Consider the following 21,356-nt stretch of genomic DNA (forward strand, 5'->3'; position numbering starts at 1 on the left):
TCCGAGACGACTGGCCACAAAACAATAACATCTTCTAACTTGCAATTTAATTATAACATTAATTAATGTTTGTAAAAAAAAAAACTAGATGTCGTTTGGGCAAAAAAGTGAGTACTGGCCTTATTTGATACTAAAATGATGTAGTTTCAGTTTGGCCTTTAGGGGCGCTGTGGAACATTTGACTCTGCTTAAACACACAGAAGAAGACAAACAGGGAAGCAACTATCTGGCGGGGAGATTTGAGCGAATATTCCAAACGCCTAACTCGTCAGCCTTTTAACGGTATGTATTCATTTAACGCGCTGTGTGTGTACTTTTTTTTAAAGCTGGTGAAAATATTCACTGTCGGTACATGGAATTATTTATCCGTCCGTGAAGAATGTAGCTAACAAATACTTAAGACAGGTTTGAAACGATCTTTCTAGCGTTACATTTAACGTTACACATGATTGTGTGACCTAACCTGACACTGGATATCATGATTAATCTCCAATCAGCGATAATTGTAGTTATTGTTAGAAAAAAACTAGCTTGTTTTTGTTACATGACTTCAACTGTTTTTGTCCATAATGTACACATAGATGCCTCAATGGGGCGTGTCTCCGTTCACGGTGACGTCATCAGCCAGGCTGGTGTCCAAATGTGTGTCCAGTGGTGCTATCTCTCAGGTTTGTTATTGTAAATATCTTTAATAGTAATATCATAAGTCATAAGTTTCTACATCAACAAACACTGTGGCTTCCAGGAGGAACTAGGTTCTGCTTACTCACAGACAAGCTCCATCTTCTCCTCTCAGCTGCATGAAGCTGAGCAGCGAATGAGAATGGAGAAAGAATTGGACCAGGTAAGCAACCGGATCTGGATCTGGATCTTGTGAGTGTGTGATGACGGTTGTTGCTTCCTGAGCTGCAGTTGGAACTGGAGGTAGAGCTGCTGAAGGTGGAGAAGATAAGCGCCGACGTCACACATCCGGCCTGCCTCGGTGAGGAGCGCGTGCACGCATTTGAAAACAGATGTGGACTCTATCTTATACGGAATAAAAGAACTTCTCCAACAGCTGCAAGGTTCCACACGCTGCAGACGTTCTGTGCCCATCTCCAGGACGTCCTGAAGGATCAGAACCGCTTGAAGCAGCGACTCATGAAACCGCTGGGCCGCACTAACTTGCCAGTCCGGGCACACCTGCACAGGTACCGTCTCGTCACAGCTAGCACCATTAGCGTTAGCGTTCATCACATCGTCTGCGCTTTGCAGGTTCCTGGTGGACGTGGTCAACATGCTGCTGGACTTTGTGGAGAGGTTGGACGAGAAGACGAGCGCCGTCAGGAGACGTGCGGCCGTCACAGACGACGTGGCTCAGCTGGTGAGTTGCATGACGTCGCCAGAGTCGTGCTAACATAAGTGGTCGCCATGGCGACCGCTTTCAAAACTCTCTCTCTCTCTCTCGGCCAGAACTCCTCTCTGGATCAGCTGTTCCTTCTAGTGGTGGAAGTGGAGACGCTAGCCTCTCAGCTTCTTCAGTGGAAGGAAGTCCACAGCAGCCTGATGAGTGACAGCACCTGTTGACCCCATGACCTCACCCCTCCTCCTTCATGGAAAATAAAAGTAGACTTTTTTTATAAATAATTTCAGTTTTGTTTTGTTGCAATCGACCCTGACCTTTCACCTGAATGCTCAGTCTATATTCAATTTCAATTCATGCCGTTTTTGCAGTACACGCAGTGTGAAGGCTGTCCAAATTTGATGCATTGACGTCAGCCTCCCTGACTCTTCAGATCCCAACATTTTTTTGTAGGCTTCTATCCAGCCCTGAACAAAATGTCATTCACATTCCGGGGAGACGCTTAAGGATTGATTGGTAAGTGTTGGTGTGTTAGTCAGGGTGAGTATGAGATCATGTGACACAACCAGGAAGTGAAGTGAAGTGGGGCGGGGCTACCAGGCTGGTCACGGCTTGAGGTGGATACTCTGAATGTCTGGTCTTCGTCGACCGGGTAGGCTACAGTCCCTGGAATTGGATTCCCGGTGTAGAAGTCACACATGGTGTGTTCAAGGACTGATGAATCTTCAAAAACTTCATCAGTGAAGTCGTAAACATTGGGGGGGGGGGCTTTTAAAAACAGCGAGAAAATTACTGAAAATGAAAACCTAAAAATGATGCCTTCAATGCAACACGGAAATGTGAGTGTCAGTGAAAACACCCATGTACGGATGCTGTTCCTGGACTTCAGCTCAGCATTCAACACGATCATCCCCCAGGACCTGGTACGCAAGCTGGAGCCACTGGGCCTCAAGACCTCCCTGTGCAACTGGCTGCTTGACTTCCTCACAGATAGAACCCAGTATGTCAGAGTGGGCGACAACACATCCAGTGTCATCTCCCTGAACACCGGCTCACCCCAGGGATGTGTTCTGAGCCCCCTGTTGTTTACCCTAATGACCCATGACTGTCGCCCCAAGTACAGCAGCAACCATATCCTGAAGTACGCGGACGACACAACAGTTGTGGGCCTCATTCAGGACAACAACGAACTGGCTTACAGGGAGGAAGTGCGACACCTTGTGGATTGGTGCAAGGCGAACAACCTGATCCTGAACGTTGACAAAACAAAAGAGATCATCGTCGACTTCAGGAGATCCAGACCCAGCCACACTCCACTCAGCATCAACGACACAGCCGTAGAAGTTGTGAACACAACCAAGTACTTGGGGGTGCATATCACTGACAATCTCGGCTGGTCACTCCACACCTCCGCTCTGGCGAAGAAGGCACAGCAGCGACTGCACTTCCTGCGGCGGATGAGAAGAGCCTCCCTCTCCCCTCCTATCCTTACCACCTTCTACAGAGGGACTATCGAGAGCCTGCTGACCAACTGCATCTCCGTCTGGTCTGGGAGCTGCAAGGCCTCGGACTGGACGTTACTGCAGAGAGTGGTGAGGACAGCGGAGAAGATCATCGGGACCCAGCTCCCCCCCATCAGGGAAATAGCAAACAGCCGGTGTGTATCTAGAGCCCATCGGATCTGCTCTGACCCCACACACCCCCAGCATGGACTGTTCTCTCGCCTGGCATCGGGGAGAAGGCTCTGCAGCATCCGCTGTAGGACGACCAGGTTCAGAGACAGCTACTTCCCCCTGGCCATCAGACTGCTCAATGCCAAATAAGCCCCTCTACCTTTACTTACATTATTATTATTTATTTAAATTATTTGGGCAATTTACTGTTCACGCTGCACTTTACATTATGTTGTTCATATTTGGTGTCTATTCTATCTATTTATTCTCCACATTATTATTATTATTATTATTATTTATTATTACTTATCTTCTTTTGTGTCTGTTATATGGGAGCCAGGCAACGACATTTCGTTGGCAATTTCACTACTGTGTTTTTGTGCAATGACAATAAAGGGAGTCTATCTATCTAAAAAAAAAGTTTGCAGGATCAGTGTACAACGTGAATGTACTCAGGGCCTACTTGCATTGAACTATTTCCTTAAAGTGGGACCAAAAATGCTTATGTTTACAAATGTAAACAAAAACGATATGAAATCAAATTCCTGTTTGATTGATTAAACGGTTCACTATTATTTCCGATAGTCATGAACGCAGCATCGGTGTATAACATGAATTAACTTGCATTGAACTATTTCCTTAAAGTGGGACCAAAAATGCTTCCAAATGTAAACAAAAATGATATGAAATCAAGTTCCTGTTTGACTGATTAAACAGTTCATTATTATTTCCGATAGTCATGAACGCAGCATCGGTGTATAACATGAATGTACTTGCATTGAACTATTTCCTTAAAGTGGGACCAAAAATGCTTATGTTTCCTAATGTAAACAAAAACGATATGAAATCAAATTCCTGTTTGACTGATTAAACCAGGGGTGTGGAGCCACATCAATTTTTGTGGCTCCGGCTCCGGCTCCGGCTCCGGGCAAAATGGTGTGGCTCCTTGTGGCTCCGGCTCCGGCTCCGGCTCCGGCTAGGTCTATTTTTCACCAAGTTAAAGAGTAACTTATAGCGCATTTTAACGGTTTTGAGCAAGCAAAAACAGCCTTTTCTTTTCTCATCGAATGTATTTTGTATTAACCAACACATCTTTACAGAAAAATGGAACCATGTTGCCCAAAATCGCTAAAACATGGGAAAGACGTAAAAGTGAGTCATTGGCTTTCACAGCAACTCAGAACTTTTCACATCATGCATCTCTCACTGCAAGCACTCGCGTTTTACTCATTGGAACGTATGAGGAGCATTGCCTCCACGATGTCTTCCTTCATCCGGGATCTAAGGTCCGTTAGCAGAAGTTTCATGGCCGAGAACAGCCGTTCGACTGACACTTGTGTCGTGGGTAGAGCGGCCAGGGCGAGGCTGGTCGTCTGAACGGCCGCTGGGTACTTGCCGATGATGCTCCAGACGTCTTTTCCCTTCAGTCGTCCGAGATTCTTCATCTCATGCACTGCATCCGTCACCGAAGAGGGTGTTTGCATCACTGCATGACGCCCGCGTTCGAGCCGGTCCAACTCCTGTTCAAATGGGTCGTCTTCTTGCTCGGAGCTCGCGCTGCTCAGCTGATGCTCTGCTGCAGTAGAAGCTCCAGAGTTCTCTATGTGATGAACCCTGTGAGCGATCTTGATGAAGGCATCTTCGGCACGTTGCAGTCTCTCGCCTAGTAGGATCCTGTACCGGGCGTCGGCGAAGACGGCAGCCAACACGGCATCCGACTCGAGCAGTGTCTCTTCCCGCCCTCGCATGGAGGAGGCGATAGCGGCGCCGATGCCCCCGTTCTTCTCCAGTCCGTCCCGCAGCTTCAGCCACTCTTTGAGAAACGTCCCTGGTGTGAGCTCACTGCTCTGTAACCGAATGGTCACGATGTATGGGTCCTTGAGGACGTCAGCAAGTTGTTGGATTCGCTGCCATTTTTCGTCCGACAGGTGCAAGTCCGGCGCGACAGCAGCATAATCTTGCACCACCTCCCGGAGTTCCAGCAGGCGGTTCACCATGGCGTAGCTGCTGCCCCACCTTGTTGGCACGTCGATGATCGGGAGCAGATGACCTTTCTTTTTCAGAGATGCCACCATGTTCGGCGCCCTGAGCTTCTTCACGACGCTTCGGGCATGCTCCAACACCGCATGTGCACCTCGTTGCTTCAATCCGTCGCGTACAGCCAGCTGTAGGGTGTGAACACCACATCGCGTCATGTGGACATTGGTGTTTGCGCCAGCTGCTGGGCGCGAGCCTGTGGACGTGTCGAAGTGATCCACAATCAGGTCGCGGAGTGTTTCGTCATCACCAACCTCGTCCTCTTCTTGATCTCCCTGATCATCCGCACTTCCCTCCTCTAGCAATTCACTGCTCCTCTCTTCATCACTCTGGTTCAATAGCTCTACGGTTTTCACCATCGCCCTGGCATTGTCCGTGACCACAGCAAGCACTTGATCTTTGTTGAGCTCGTACCTCTCCAGCGCTTTCTTGAGCAGCTCCAGCGTTTCCTTCGCAGTGTGCTTGCCGGCACAGTCCGTGACAGCTAGTGTCTTGATTGTCGGCTTCCCGTCGTGAAAAAACTGGGCGTTGATAGCCAGGTAACTGGAGCCAAGCCGGGTTGCTCCGTCCATCTTCAAGTACACAGGTTTGTTCCTCATGATGCTGATGAGGCCAGACTCCAGTTGCCGAGCCCGATTGATCACCATCTCGCGAACGGCGTTCCTGTCCAGGCTGACGTGCAGCTGCCTCGCGATGGACCCGGCGATGGCACCGAAGCCGGCCGAGGACGAGAAGAAGGAGAGCGGCAAGGAGTCCTTTACCACCATGCTCACAAGTCCGTCGGTGAACTTGCGTAAGGCGGAATGGAATGATTCGAGTTTCGGAGGTCGGAGCCACAGGAGCCACAAAGTCAGAGTGGCTCCGGCTCCGGCTCCGGCTCCGGGCAAATCGTGTGGCTCCGAGTGGCTCCGGCTCCGGCTCCGGCTCCGGCTCCGGCTCCACACCCCTGGATTAAACGGTTCATTATTATTTCCGATAGTCATGAACGCAGCATCGGTGTATAACATGAATGTACTTGCATTGAAGTATTCTTAAAGTGGGACCAAAAATGCTTATGTTTCCTAATGTAAACAAAAACGATATGAAATCAAATTCCTGTTTGACTCATTAAACGGTTTTATTATTTCCGATAGTCATGAACGCAGCATCGGTGTATAACATGAATGTACTTGCATTGAACTATTTCCTTGTTTGTGTGTGGGACCAAAAATGCTTATGTTTCCTAATGTAAACAAAAACGATATGAAATCAAGTTCCTGTTTGACCGATTAAACGGTTTTATTATTTCCGATAGTCACGAACGCAGCATCGGTGACATCATCATCATCTTCATCGTCTGCCGAGCACCACCATTGTGTGTTCTGCCTTTCATTATCCAAGTCCCCAATTAACGCTGCGCCATCATGGACCAGGACCAGACTGGCATGGAGCTCCGAGGTGACGCCAACAAAGAAGATTCGCCGAGCCAAGCCGAACCTCAGTGCCCGGCAGCGGAGGCTGATGCGACGGAGGCCGATGTGAGCGAAGTGGTTCTGGACCAGGACCAGGAGAAGCAGCCCATGACCGGAGGAGGAGATGCTGCTCTTGCTGCCCAGGAGGAGAAGAACGGCTTCGTCAAGGTGAAGATGGAGGAGGAGGAGGAGAAGTTCACTGGTCTGAACAAGGAGGAGCTGCTGCGAGTGGCGGGAACACCAGGGTGAGGAGAAGCAGATTGTTTGCCTTTAAAAATAAGCATAAATAAATTGACGGTAGATATAATGAGCTTTTTAATGCTGCCCTCTACCGGACGTTTGTGGCTATGACATTAGCGTGTCTGGGATCACGTGGTTGTGCCCAACAATGGAAAAAATGCATAAGCCAGTCTGTGATGGCCAGTTTGACTTAACAGAATGATTATGATTCTAATGATGAATATGATGATGATTATGATTATTTCCCTCCCTGGCAGGTGGGTGCGCACGCGCTGGGCGTTGCTGGTTCTCTTCTGGCTGGGCTGGTTGGGCATGCTGGGCTGCGCCGTGCTCATCGTCCTGCAGGCGCCGCGCTGCAGGGACCTGCCTGACACCTACTGGTGGAACCAGGGACCGCTCTACCAGATCGGACGCATCCGGTCCTTCACGGACGCGGGAAACCTCAAAGGTGAGACCTCCCGAGGGGGAGGAGCCACAGCATGAGTCGGTGCTATAACCAGCCCCTTTTGATGTCCGCCAGGTGTGCAGCACAAAGTGGATGCCCTGTCTAAGCTCAAGGTCAAAGGTCTCGTGATCGGGCCCGTTCACGTGGCGCCACCGGACGACGCCATGAGTCTGAGCTTCGAGGAGGTTTCGCCCGAGGTCGGCAGCTTGGAGCAGTTCAAAGACTTGCTGCATGCCACGCACAGGAAGGGTAATAAATAAACGCGTCGAGACGCAGAGACATGCCGACGGGCATTGAACACATCCCGGTGCTTGCAGGCATGATGCTGGTCCTGGACCTCACACCAAACTACCGTGGTTCCACCGGAGCCTGGTTCTCCAAAATCAGCGTGACTGTAGTTGCTGAGAAGCTGAAGGCGAGTGAATCAGCGAGTAGCGGTCGCCATAGCAACTGACCATTTGTGTGTGTTTATGTTCAGTCTGCGTTGGTCTTCTGGTTCAACCAAGGCGTGGACGGCGTGCAGCTGTCTGAGGTGGAGCATGTGGCCGCCATGGTTCCGTCCCTGTGGGCCGACATTCGGGCCATCGTCCAAAACGGGACCAACGAGCGTCCCACTAAGAGGTCAAACCGATTCATACGTCATGAGGTTTATTTTGAAGGCTCAGACAACAACAACAACCGCGGTGTTCTCCCTTCCTGCAGGGTTCTGATGGGCGTCACGGAGCACCGCTCGGCCGACAACGTCTCCGATCTCTTGTCCTCCACCGGGGTGGACCTCCTGACTTCCAATGTCCTCCTGCCCGCAGACACGGCCGAGTACACTCAGTCCATTTGGCGCTTATATTCGGCCCACAATCAGACCCAGTTGGCGTGGAATGTCGGGGGGCGGAGTCAAGGTCACCTGGCCTCGCTGGGCGGCCCGGCGCTGGTACGACTTTACCAGCTCTTCCTCTTTACGCTGCCCGGGACACCGGTGGTCAACTATGGGGATGAGATCGGCCTAATGGACGGGGTGAGGAGCTAGCTTAGCATGACGCTACACAACAGACACCATGTGACCTCTTTGTTTTTGTTTTTTTAAGGACACCAAGTTTCCCAAAATGCTTTGGGGCTCAGAGGAGGATCTTAACGGGACACTGGAGGTAAATGTTGATGATGATGATTGTGATGGTGGTGATGATGATGATGATGGCGATGTCCCGCAGGAGGACCGTGAGCGCCGCGCATCGTGCCGCGGTTTCTTCCAAACTCTCAGTGAGCTGCGTGGGAAAGAGCGCTCCCTGCTGTTCGGAGACTTTGTGCCACTCTTCAACTCGTCCTCCTCGCTGGCGTTCATGCGCGTCTGGGATCAGAGCACACGCTACATCGCCGCCATCAACTGGGGCGACCAGGATGCCAAGCTGGAGTTGATCCACAAGACCCTGCCCCCGCTGGCCGAAGTGGTCCTCGCCACCAACGCGTCAGTGGACACCCACGTGGACCCGGCCGGGCTTCAGCTGGGCGCCAGAGAGGCTGTGCTCCTCAAGTTTCCTTACACCGCTTAGAACCTCAACGCCTCGAACGTGACGTCGCTTTTAGTGTGCTAGCTGTGTGCTAATTACTGTGAAACTAATCACAATAAATAACTGTGAGCTGCCGTTGTCATGTGACCACATTTGATTATTTTCCTACATTTGGCTCTGCTTAGCATGTTCAAATATTTCTATTAATCACTTCATTAATATTTATTCGGAGCAAAGTTAATTTTGCCCTGCAGGGGGCGCAACAGAACGCTATACAAGGAGAACATCATCGTGACCAAAATGTTTATGACGTCATCAACATCTTTGACCTTGACTCCTCCCGCTTCAGCTTATTTTTGACAAGACACTTCCTGTGGGAGGATGTTGCAAGCACCCCCCCCCCACACACACACACACAAACGAATTGACGATTTTCTCCTTACTCAGTGTTACCATGGAAACAGTGCAGTCCATCAGGTGGCAGTATAGAGACTTCATCGCCATATGCAGTATACTGTGTTATATAAATATATATATATATGTTAAAAAATGTGATAACTAAGAAAATAAAGTTCCATCATTAAAACTTAACGCTTAACAATTTTGCAATGACTAAATATACACGCTATATAAAATGATATTTAATCTCGCCATCATCCATAAAGCAACTACAAGGGACCCGAAACAATAAAAGCAAAGCGTAGCTGTGTATTTTATCCATTATTTGATGAAAACACTAGCTTTACTAGGTTTATTTTGAAAATCTACACCGGAAGTAGAGTCGTCGTCCATTGCGTTGAACTTTGTTCTGTCACTGACGTCTCACCGGTACCATCCAGCGGACTGCTGGTCCATCTTCATCCTCGGGCCGACTGTCCTCGTCCATCACCGGCCTGTCGGCGAGCCCCTGACAACCGGACCGGAACCGGCACCGCCTCTTTCGGCCTAGCATGGACCGGACACGGAGCTCGTGACACGGAGCCTACCGGCCTCGGAGGACGCGGTTGTAGGGTCAGCGGGGACGTTCGAGTTTGCGAGCGGCGGTTCTTGACGTCAAGCCCAATGTCAGCATCAAGGAGAACCGCTTGAAGCACCGCCTCTGCTCACGGTGTCCCCCTACGCCCCCCCACCCCAGCCAAGCCGAGCTGCGGGATGAGCAGAAGCACCTGACCGCCGTGTGTGGGGGGGCTGCTGGCGGGAACACGCTCGGATGTTTGCGTGAGGCTCCGTCATTGGGCCGGACCGTGCACGCGGAGGGATTCCGGACACATGAGCTGGTTCCGGGGGGAAGATGTGAAGATGGGCCCGCTGCTGGCGCTCGTGTGGCTCGTGAGCGGCTTCGTGCACGGCGTGCGCGGCCAGGGCGTGTACGGTAAGCACGTTGTGTGGTGTGACCTTGTCGTGATTGGCAGCTCGCGTGCGTGACGGAAACAACAGGTAGATGCGCGCACACAAGCCCCCCTCGTGCGGTGGGAGAGCCTCCAACATGGCCGTCGGGTCACATGACCTGGGTGGCGAGGGCACACTTCCTGTCGGGTGAACCTTTCCGGTGTATCACGTCGTCAAGGTCACCTGTCGTATCACACCTGGAAGCGTTGTGTGCACGTGTGATTGTCGCTCGCCCCTCAGGACAGGTCATTGTTAGGATCACTTCCTGTTTCAAGTCACGTGACTACCTGGATTACATGGCCTCTTACATCATGGTGTATGTGTGTGTGTGTGTGTGTGTGTGTGTGTGTGTGGTCGTGGGATTAGGCAGTAACATCTGTGCACTTCATGGCCTTGTGCACCACTGCTGTGCATGTGAGTACGTCCTCTTTTTCATCATCACATCCGCCATGCCGCCATGTGACCTTTGACCTTTTTGTGACCTGACATCAAACTCACCAATCAACATGCGTACAAAAGATGTACCTGTTGGCCCCCATAGCCACACATGTAGCTTGTAATTCCAACTCTGTACAGTAGATGGCATTGTAACTGCTTCTTAACACACCTCACCTGGACTTCCGGTTAAGATTAAGCTATATAATAGATGCTAATGCTAATAAGTGTCATCTTCTCAGTGAGAGGGGGTGGAGTCAACTCAGCAGCATGCACTGTTAGTCAGCCACACCCCCCAAATGAGTACTTTTGCTATGTACTTCCTGTTTCCTGTTCCCTCTTTTATGCCGGCTCGTTGATTAGCTTCACGGAGGCAATCAAAGGGAGCCTTATCTCTCTCTCTCACACACACACACACACACACACACACACACACACGTGAGTCAGACAAAAGGTCCTGCAGCATCAACAGATGAAACGACGCCAGCGTGAGTCAAGCGCTTCTTGTTTTTTTGTGACACCAGCAGTAAAGTCTGCTCTGATTGGTTCTCACAACAGCGTAGTACTTCAACATCGCTGCTAAGACAGACAGCCTGACAGAGATGAGTTCTCAGTCGCCTCCTCCTCCTCCTCCTCCTCGTGCACGTACCAGGAAGTGAGATTTTAAAATAATGTGTTGCTAAGCAACCACAGTCAGCTGGCTCCACCCTCGGGTCCTGTGATTGGACAGTGACAGTTGACGCTATGGACTTTTAAAAAAAAAATCATGGTGTGTGTGTGTGTGTGTGTCTGTCTGTGAGGTCACGGCGTCGTCAGGTGGTTCCCATTCATCATTCAGTCGGCCTCATTACTTATGCACGTGAGTGTGGCGCTGCCAGCCAATCGAACGTGAGCAGTTATTTTAGTCCGGCCCACTGACTGACTGCCTGCAGCAGAGACACTTTATGTAACACAACCACACAGGAAGCACCGACTCTAATGAGCTTAATCAGACCTCACGCTGTTCCTAACGTGCTGGATTGTCATCAACACAGCCCTCACACCTCTATGTGTGTGTGTGTGTGTGTGTGTGTGTGTGTGTGTGTGTAGTGCCTGTGTGTATTTGATGACATCAGCAGTCATTGGAGAGCACACACAAAAAAAATCCAAATCTAAAAATAGAAAAGAAAAAGTAGGACATCCTCCCAAAGCCCCTCCCCTGCTTTCTTTTTTACCTCATCTTCTTCTTCAGATGATTCATGCACAGCATTATTATGATTATTATTAACATATATATTATTGTTTGTTATTATTATTAGTAGTTAGGGGCCAACATTGGCATTATGTGTTTTAGGTACACACAGGGGCGTCACTAGGTTCTGAGGACAATCATTATTATATTATTAATTAGCCTATTATTATTATTATTACTATCATTATTCTTCTTCTGATTATTACTACTGCTAGTAGGCTAGTATTAGCCTGCTTATTGGCTTGCTTATTAGCCTGCTTTTGTCCTAGTATATGAAATTTGTCAGATATTTTTTGGTTTGCAAAAATAAAAAAAATCAATAAAAAATATAAAATTATTTAGGGGATGTTAAGAACATTTTAGGGGAGCCCTATTATATGAAATTTGTCAGAGATTTGTTTGTAAAAAAAAAATTAAAAAAATCAAATTATTTAGGGGGACCCTATTATATGAAATTTGTCAGAGATGTTTTTTGTAAAATAAAAAAATATCAAATTATTTAGGGGGTCTCAAGAACATTTTGGGGGGCCCTATTATATGAAATTTGTCAGAGATTTTTTGTAAAAAAAACCAAAAAATATAAAATTATTTAGGGGGGCTTAAGAACATTTTAGGGGGACCCTATTCTATGAAATTTGTCAGAGATGTTTTTTGTCAAATAAAAATATATCAAATTATTTAGGGGGCTTAAGAACATTTTAGGGGGACCCTATTATATGAAATTTGTCAAATATTTTGGTTAAAAAAATCAATAAAAAATATCAAATTATTTAGGGGATGTTAAGATCATTTTAGGGGAGCGCTATTATATGAAATTTGACAGAGATTTTTTTGTAAAAATAATAAAAAAATATTAAATTATTTAGGGGGGCTTACGAACATTTTAGGGGGACCCTATTATATGATTTTTTGTGAAAAAAAAAATATATAAAATTTTGAAGACCCCCTAAAATAGGCCTAATGCCGCCACTGGGTACGCCATTACCTGGATATGTGTAAAGTTTTTATAAACCTTTTGACCTTTCATTCATTCAAAGTATTTAAAGATTGCCATGGTGATATATTGTGGCATTGTGTTGCCGTGGCAACAAGAGAACTCACTGCACAAACACTGGAAACAATGCTAGAGCTTTTATTTTGTTAACGTTTTGTCTTCCACAGCGCCACCTACTGTTCGCATCGTGCACTCCGGCCCGGCCTGCAACGTGGAGGAGGAGCGACACAATGAGCGCGTTTACACCATCCGAGAAGGAGAAACGCTGGAAGTACTCTGTCTGGTCACTGGACACCCCCGCCCTCAGGTAACACTCTCGGACCTCAAGTGTTTCCTACTACCAACTTAATCACTTCCTGTCCCGTAGGTACGTTGGACTAAAACGGCAGGTGGCGCTTCGGAGCGTCAAGGCGAGTCTTCGCCGCACAACGAAACTTTGAAGATTGAAAACATTGATCGCCACCAGGGAGGGCGCTACTACTGCAAGGCAGACAACGGAATGGGATCGCCGGCCATTCGCTCCATACGAGTGGACGTCTACTGTGAGGACACACACACACTTTCTGCATGTCGTGGTGTCCACACGGTCTCTACACGTCCCCACTAGAGTGGACGTCAGCTTTATGTCTTAATGATGACATCACAAATGTGCAGATAGCTGATTGGTCAGTCAGAGTCCCTTTTGCATGATTCTCAAATAGTGGTGTGGGTACGGTGAATATATATAGACCTGCCAACATGTAAGAATTTCTTGTACTCTGCATGCAATTTTACAATTTTGATCGAACTGTTCATTTCTTTTGTGCTTAAGCTATTTTCAATGACTTACCAAGCCCCTCCGCCTTGGGGGGGTTGGTCCTCTCATGCCTCCTGTGACTCCTCTCCGTCAGTTCTGGATGACCCGCTGATCACGGTGCATCAGAGCGTGGGCGATGCCAAGGAGCTCTTCTACTTTGAGAGAACCGTCTTCCTGCGCTGCGTGGCCACCTCCAACCCCCCCGTGCACTACACATGGCGGCGAGGCCGAGAGATCCTATCGCAGGGCGTAGACGCCGGCGTGGACATCTATGAACCCTTTTTCACACAGGTGGGTGAGTCCGCCTCGTTCGCGTTCCACACGTCACGGCCACTCACATCCTCCGCTGCCAGCACGGCTCACTAAGAGACTGACGGACAGGATGGAAAGTTACATGGACTAATAGGAAAACAAATCCAAACCGTTCAAATCATCTCAGAAGCTTTACACTCAGCCACAGCGTCATTAGGTTCTGAGGACGGGGGGGGGGGGGTTAGCCCCCTGGAGATGCACAGGATATGAATGAATGTAGTAGACATTCAATTCAAAAATCCAAAAAACAAATAAGAAGAACCAGGATATAACTTTCCCACTTTTGGACAGATTTAGTAGAGATACTCAATAGTTTTAGGCCACCATTTTGTTTAAAAAAATAATTAAAAAAAATCTAATTATTCAGGGGGACTTAACATTTTAGGGGGGGTCCCTATTATGTAAAATTTGTCAAGAGATTTCTTTTTGTTAAAAAAATAATTTAAAAATAATCAAATTATTCAAGGGGACTTAACATTTTAGGGGGGGCCCTATTATATGAAATTTGTCAAGAGATTTTTTTTGTTAAAAAAAATAATTTAAAAAAAAACATATTCAAGGGGACTTAACATTTTAGGGGGGGGTCCCTATTATATGAAATTTGTCAAGAGATTTTTTTTGTAAAAAAATAAAAAATATCAAATTATTCAGGGGGACTTAACATTTTAGGGGGGTCCCTATTATATGAAATTTGTCACGAGATTTTTGTAAAAAAAATAAATATCAAATTATTTAGGGGGACTTAAGAACACTTTATGGGGGCTTCAAATTGTTTAGGGGACTTAAGAACATTTTAGGGGGGTCCCTATTATATGAAATTTGTCAAGAGATTTTGTTTGTAAAAAAATAAAAAATATCAATTTATTTAGGGGGACTTAAGAACATTTTAAGGGTCTTCAAATTATTTAGGGGGGCTTAAGAACATTTTAGGGGGCCCTATTATATGAAATTTGTCAAGAGATTTTTTTTAAAAAATCAATAAAAAAATGTAATCAATTAAAAATATCAATTTAGGGGGACTTCAGCCCCCCCCAAAATGTTGATGGACCATAAGGACCACATGATCTGTGAATAGCAGAGAGGAGATGCTATGGCCCCCAAACTGGGGGGCAAAAGGGAGCCATGGCAGAGGCCAAAGTTCTCCAGAAACAGGCTCAACTTACTGCTGGTGATCCGAACCAGGGTCCTTCTCCGGTTTCTCAGGGGGTTTGGTTCCGGAACCAAAACTGTGGGTTGAGAAGACTAAGTGGTAACCCATATACTTTTGGTTGTAATATTTAAAAAGAATGTGCTCGTTTCAGGGTGAGACAAAGATCCTGAAGCTGAAGAACCTTCGTCCTCAAGACTACGCCAACTACACTTGCATCGCCTCGGTCAGGAACGTGTGCGCCATCGCCGACAAGAGTGCACACTTTAGTCTGAACAACAGGACAGGTGGGCATGTGGATCCTAGCCAACGTGCACAACGTGCCCAACGTGCACGAGGTCATTGCTGGTTTGTTTGTTTTCCCCACCAGCCCCTCCCTCCGTTAAGCTCCTCCTGGACGACCCCCTGGTGGTGAACCCGGGGGAGACGGTCACGCTGGTGTGTGTGGCGTCCAGCGGGACCCCCCCTCCCACGCTGACTTGGGCGAGGCCCGGGGGAGAAGATCTACCAAAGAGAAGCGTGACGAAGGGCGGCACGCTGACTATTCCCACCGTCACCGTTGAGGACGGCGGCCCTTACAGTTGCGTGGCGTCCAACAACGTTGGAAATGCAGCCAGGAAGTCTGCAAACATTCTGGTCAGAGGTGCGGCTAAGGTGCTGCTTAGCGAATATTAGCTTGTTTGTTAGCCGGCAGTCTGGTTGTGGTGGCACCGTGGGCCAGCGGGAGGAGCTGTTTGTTGTTATGCTAGTCAATGCTAACGACGTGGATGTCTTAAACACGCGCAGGTCTTCGCAAAGCACGCTTCTGGATCACGCCAGACCCGTACCACAACGACGACAACATCCAGATCGGGCGAGAGGTGAAGATCAGTTGCCAAGTGGAGGCCACGCCCCCCGAGGAGCTGCAATTTGGCTGGCTGAAGAACGGGCGCCCACTGAGGAGCTCGGAGCGCATGGTCATCACCCACACGGACGCCGAGGTGTCGCCCGGCGTAACCAACCTCGATATCATCGACCTCAAGTTCACCGACTTTGGCACGTACACGTGCGTGGCGTCGCTGAGGGACGGCGGAAGTCCGGAGATCAGCATCGATGTCAACATCTCTTCCACCACAGGTGAGGGGGGGGGGGCTTGAGGGGAGGTCACAGGATCCCATTTGATTGGCACCGATTACGGTTCTTGACTTCCTGTATGCGGCTGCAGTTCCTCCCGAGCTCAGCGTCCCCAGGGGGCGTTCCCACATCGTCGCTCAGGAGGGCGACACGGTGGAGCTGCAGTGTTTGGTGTCGGGCAAACCCAAGCCCACCGTCCTGTGGTCCCGCCTGGAGGAGAGCCAGGCGGCCACGGCTCTCGCGGGCGACGCGGCCAACCTGACGGAAAGCTACGACGGCGTGCTGAGGCTCGGCAACGTGACACGAGAGATGGGCGGGACTTACTGCTGCCAGACCAGCCAATACAACGGCTTCAACGTCAAGCCCAGACAGGCGCTCATCCAGCTGGTGGTGCAGTGTGGGTAACGCGCACATACACGCAGACTCAATGCCCAAACCACGCCACGTGACGCCCCGTGTTGTCCCGCCGCAGTTCCGCCTGTGGTGGAGCCCCCCTACTCGGAGGTCCGCCAGGCTCTGGGGCGGGCCTTCAGCCTGACGTGCCGCCTGCTCCGTGCGCACCCGGCCCGCCTACTGCGCTACGAGTGGAAGCTGGGGTCCCGCCTCCTGACCGTGGGCCAGTTCGACGACCACCAGGATGACACGCACTACAACGTACGAGCGCTCAACCGAGAAGGTTACGGCGAGTACACGTGTGACATCAGCAATGAGGCAGGGGCGGGGCGCTGCACCTTCCTGGTCACGGGTGAGTCTCCTGAGTCCGAGTCGCCGTAGTAACCCACTTCCTGTGTGTGACTCCGCCTCTCTATTGCTAGTGGTGACATTAGCGTGTAAACATTATGTTGGGAACTTTCACTTTCAATCAAAAGTGGAGCTTCAAGCCGAGGTTGCTGGTTGACCTCTGACCCCCTACCCCTCCACACTCTCCAGGGAAGGCGTACCCTCCAGAATTCTATTACGACACGCAGGGAGCTCTTTGGCAGAACCAGGCTCAGGCGTACGGATTCAAGCTGCAGTGGACTCAAATGGAGCCCGGCGGGGTGGACCGCATCCTGGCCTACAGGCTGGGCATCAGACAGGTGCCTCCATGTCACCCTTTCTTCAGGAAGTGGTTGGAGCTTGTACGGACGTCTTGTGTGTGTGTGTGTGAGGTGGGACAGTCTCGCTGGTGGGAGCAGGAGATCGCCATGGAGGGAAGCATCCACAAGGGGGAGCTGCTGACATACAACCTGACTGAATTGGTCAAGCCGGAATCGTACCTGGTTCGCCTCACGCCCATCACCCGCTACGGTGAGGGCGACGCCACCGAGCGCATCATCGCCTACAGCCGTACGTCACACACACACACACACACATGTGTGAACGCTGCGGCGAGACTCTAACACGTGTTGTCTTCCTCTCTGACAGCCCCGGTGAATCCACACCTCAGTGAGTCCTCCTTAGGAACCTAAATACTTCTTCATGAGTTAGTCCGCATGGATGACAATGTGTGTGTGTGTGTGTGTGTGTGTGTGTGTGTCCAGGGGAGTTCCAGTGTGGTTTCGAGGACGAGGCCTTGTGTCTCTTCTCTCAGGACAAAAGTGACGACTTTGACTGGACACGTCACAGTGCGGCGTCACGTGACACCAAATACACCCCAAACACTGGACCCAGTGCTGACCACAGCGGCTCCAAGCAAGGTAAAAAAAAAAAAAAAAAAAAAAAAGCAATGTTAGGACAATGTTAGGATTGTCAGCTGGGACAGATGACATGAAGGATAATAGAACTTTAATCTCTCACTCACCATTTTATTTGTTCCTCTTCCTGGAAGATCACGCACATGTCACATGTTTGATTCGCTCAACAACCAATCAACAGGAAGCTTTCTTTCTCCCGCTAATCCACTTTTTAGTGAACCCGTTGGCCTCTCCATTTGTGTGTTTCTACTGTACAAAAGTGGCAAAGCATGTGTTGGCAAGTAAATGATGTCATTCATTCATTCATTTTCTAACGCTTTTCCTCACGAGGGTCACAGGGGGTGCTGGAGCCTATCCCAGCTGTCTTTGGGCGAGAGGCGGGGTACACCCTGGACTGGTGGCCAGCCAATCACAGGGCACATATAGACAAACAACCATTCACACTCACATTCATACCTATGGACAATTTGGAGTCGCCAATTAATGTGGGAGGAAAGAAAACCCACGCATGCACGGGGAGAACATGCAAACTCCACACAGAGATGGCCGAGGGTGGGAATTGAACCCCGGTGTCCTAGCTGTGAGGTCTGCGCACTAACCACCAGACCGCCGTGCCGCCCGTAAATGATGTCATAAATAGGAAAAATGACCCAACACAGTGGAACCTTGGTTAGCATCATTAATCCATTCCAGAAGGTCTGACATGAACTCAATACATTTTCCCATAGGATATTGTGTAAATCCCGTTTATCCGTTCCAGAGAGACAAAAATGTTAACCAGGGCCGGCCCAGGCCTCCATGGGGCCTTAAGCTAAATTCTACTTTGGAGCCCTCACACAGGAAAAAATACTTTCCCGCCCCCTTTTTTTTAGGTTAATTGCTCTTGGGGTGGGGCTGCACAGCAGTCGAGTGGTTAGCGCGCAGACCTCACAGCTAGGAGACACGAGTTCAATTCCACCCTCGGCGATCTCTGTGTGGAGTTTGCACGTTCTCCCCGTGCATGCTAGGTTAATTGGCCACTCCAAATTGTCCATAGGTATGAATGTGAGTGTGAATGGTTGTTTGTCTATATGTGCCCTGTGATTGGCTGGCCACCAGTCCAGGGTGTAGACAGCTGGGGTAGGCTCCAGCACCCCCGCGACCCTTGTGAGGAAAAGCGGTAGAAAATGAATGAATGAATTAATATTTAAGTATAATAAGTAATATTTAAGGCTGCACGGTGGTCGAGTGGTTAGCACGCAGACCTCACAGCTAGGAGACACAAGTTCAATTCCACCCACGGCTATCTCTGTGTGGAGTTTGCATGTTCTCCCTGTGCATGTGTGGGTTTTCTCCGGGTACTCCGGTTTCCTCCCACATTTCAAAAACATGCTAGGTTAATTAGCCACTCCAAATTGTCCATAGGTATGAATGTGAGTGTGAATGGTTGTTTGTCTATATGTGCCTTGTGATTGGCTGGCCACCAGTCCAGGGTGTACCCTGCCCCGGCTCCAGCACGCCCCGGTGACCCTCGTGAGGATAAGCGGTAGAAAATGAATGATGCTCTTGGGGCCCCCTAGTGGTCATGGGGGCCCTAAGCAGGTGCTTAGTTCGGCTCCGTTAACATTAACCAAAAAAAGACACTAACCAGGGTGTACGCAAACCGAATGCAAATAAGAGCCAAATTGTGTTTGCTGGTGTGCTAACTGATATGATCACCATGATGGCGTCTGCCAGGCTTCTACATGTACATCGAGACATCCAGGCCGCGACTGGAGGACGACAAGGCCCGCCTCCTGTCACCCTCTTTCAACACGGGCTCCAGAAGCGGCGCCACCTACTGCTTGGCCTTCTACTACCACATGTACGGGAAGCACATAGGTGAGGTCGCACTTGTTGCCGTGAAAGGCTTTGTTGCCATCAGTTGCTCTTAATCAACTACTTCCTGTTTACTACGGCAGGAGCACTCAACGTCCTCCTGCGCCAGAAAGGTCAGACGGCGTCGGACGCATCGGTGTGGAGTCTGAGCGGGAACCAAGGCGACCACTGGCGACGTGCCGCCGTCAGCATCCGCCCCACCGCAGCCTTCCAGGTGCAGCTATGCTAACTAGTAGACATTAGCTTAAAAAGTGTTGTATGCTAACAGTTATGCTAACTCATGTTAGCCACGTTGAAACAGGAAGAGCTGTAACTGGATCTTCCGAAAGGTCACCTGCTTGTGTTGTCTGCGCTAGGTGGTGATGGAGGGCGTGCGCGGCGCAGGCATCGAGGGAGACATCGCCATCGATGATGTCAGCATAGAGGAGGGGGAATGCAAAGATCCTCCGCCCAACAGTGAGTGCTCACTTTGTCAGCTTCAAATCATGAAGACGTTGATCCCCTCTCTCTCTTCTGTCCCACAGACCTGAGGTCACTGGCACCACCCTGCTCCCCCCGTTTATGGGGGCTGGGTATAACTTTGAGCTTGACTCTGATTGGCCGACACAGGTGACCCGCACGGCCTCAGACTCCTTTGAGCCCGCCTTTCCCGCTCCCGCAATCAGTGCTGTCACAGCTGCACGTCGACCCCACCCCACCAATGATGTCACAACAGGGCGCCGTCCTCAGTGGGCTGGGCAACCGGGGTGACATTAAGTGCCTTCATGCTCCTGAAGGAAACGGAAACGCAGTCAGTTGTCGCCACAGCAACAAGAGTGGGACATCGCAGCGGCCGTGCAGGAGCGCAGCCTGTTACTGTGTTTTTCCAAATAAAAGGCTCTACAGTGTGGAGTTGATTTTTAAAGAAGCACAAAAAAAAAAGACAGGAACGTTCTAGAAGTCCTTTTGACCAAGATGTGGAACACTTGAAGAACTTCCTGTGTATTTTTCCTTCAGCATGTTTGACGACAAGCTCCGCCTCCACGTGACAATAAACCTTTTTTGTCAACTTGACTCTGATTTTGATGACTCCATCGTGCCTAAAGAAAGGCTAAGCTAACGTAAGATATTCACATTAACGACCGTTAGCAGCTAGCTAGCTAGCAGCAACTAGCTAGCAGAAGCTATAAATACGAAGTGCAGTAGTTGCTGCCATATAAAGCCATGACTGTCAAAATAAAGAATAATGACAGACTTCCGGTCTATGATATTATTATTAATAATGTATATTACCAACGCTGTGCTTCTTCCTTCGTCGCCATGGAATCAGAATGGCGGCTCTTTAGTGTGTCATCGGTAGTTTGGAGTGATCAAGCACGTAAGTTGATGTAGGGGTCCCCCCGGTCTGGATCACTCCAGCGAGACAAAGTGATGACGTCACACGTCACAGGGCTCGCCACGCGCCGCAAACTTCTGATGACGCGGCATGTTTGGCTAGGTCAGCGGCCTTTGTAGTTCTGGATGAATCCTCACGGTTAGACGTCGAGTAAGCTCCCGCGATACCCGCGATACCCGCTCACAACGTTCATAGAAGTAGGCGGCAAGTGACGTCGCGGAAGGGGAAAGCGTAGTGGATGACGTGTCCCCGCCATGTAGGGGAACAACAACAGCAGCGCCGCCATTAAGGTTTGTCGCTGCTGGACCACGTGACAGTGGCCAGCGGGGCGTGGCGGGGGC

General features: G+C 49.5%; 3 protein-coding genes across 6 annotated transcripts; all 3 read left to right on the forward strand.

Moving 5' to 3' along the window:
• Positions 1-15: 15 nt before the first annotated feature.
• Positions 16-1,883, forward strand: LOC131140457 (HAUS augmin-like complex subunit 2). Its single transcript, XM_058090901.1, has 8 exons — positions 16-282; positions 582-668; positions 746-844; positions 913-982; positions 1,058-1,190; positions 1,255-1,363; positions 1,453-1,605; positions 1,714-1,883. The coding sequence occupies exons 2-7, from the start codon at positions 582-584 to the stop codon at positions 1,564-1,566; spliced, it is 612 nt and encodes a 203-aa protein (XP_057946884.1). The 5' UTR covers positions 16-282; the 3' UTR covers positions 1,567-1,605; positions 1,714-1,883.
• A 2,015-nt stretch (positions 1,884-3,898) lies between these two features.
• On the forward strand, positions 3,899-8,828 carry LOC131140730 (4F2 cell-surface antigen heavy chain-like). The gene is made up of 8 exons (XM_058091407.1): positions 3,899-6,748; positions 7,001-7,191; positions 7,264-7,437; positions 7,506-7,603; positions 7,667-7,809; positions 7,891-8,200; positions 8,271-8,330; positions 8,394-8,828. Exons 1-8 carry the CDS (start codon positions 6,456-6,458, stop codon positions 8,730-8,732), a joined length of 1,608 nt encoding a protein of 535 aa, XP_057947390.1. The 5' UTR covers positions 3,899-6,455; the 3' UTR covers positions 8,733-8,828.
• Positions 8,829-9,491: 663 nt separating this feature from the next.
• LOC131140451 (MAM domain-containing glycosylphosphatidylinositol anchor protein 2-like) lies at positions 9,492-20,888 on the forward strand. 4 transcript variants are annotated; one of them, XM_058090892.1, is made up of 17 exons: positions 9,492-10,062; positions 12,907-13,046; positions 13,107-13,281; positions 13,630-13,826; positions 15,149-15,281; positions 15,365-15,637; positions 15,781-16,110; positions 16,199-16,504; positions 16,580-16,852; positions 17,038-17,186; positions 17,259-17,436; positions 17,515-17,535; positions 17,631-17,786; positions 19,500-19,643; positions 19,724-19,854; positions 19,997-20,096; positions 20,165-20,859. In XM_058090892.1, exons 1-17 carry the CDS (start codon positions 9,960-9,962, stop codon positions 20,251-20,253), a joined length of 2,898 nt encoding a protein of 965 aa, XP_057946875.1. In that variant the 5' UTR covers positions 9,492-9,959; the 3' UTR covers positions 20,254-20,859. The 4 variants fall into 4 exon arrangements, with proteins under 4 accessions (XP_057946875.1, XP_057946874.1, XP_057946873.1 ...); XM_058090891.1 differs by having other exon boundaries at positions 17,038-17,397; positions 20,165-20,888; XM_058090890.1 differs by having other exon boundaries at positions 17,038-17,436; positions 20,165-20,866.
• The last annotated feature ends 468 nt before the right edge of the window (positions 20,889-21,356 follow it).

The sequence above is a fragment of the Doryrhamphus excisus genome, chromosome 13 (assembly GCF_030265055.1).
Source record: "Doryrhamphus excisus isolate RoL2022-K1 chromosome 13, RoL_Dexc_1.0, whole genome shotgun sequence".
Classification (NCBI taxonomy): Eukaryota; Metazoa; Chordata; class Actinopteri; order Syngnathiformes; family Syngnathidae; genus Doryrhamphus; species Doryrhamphus excisus.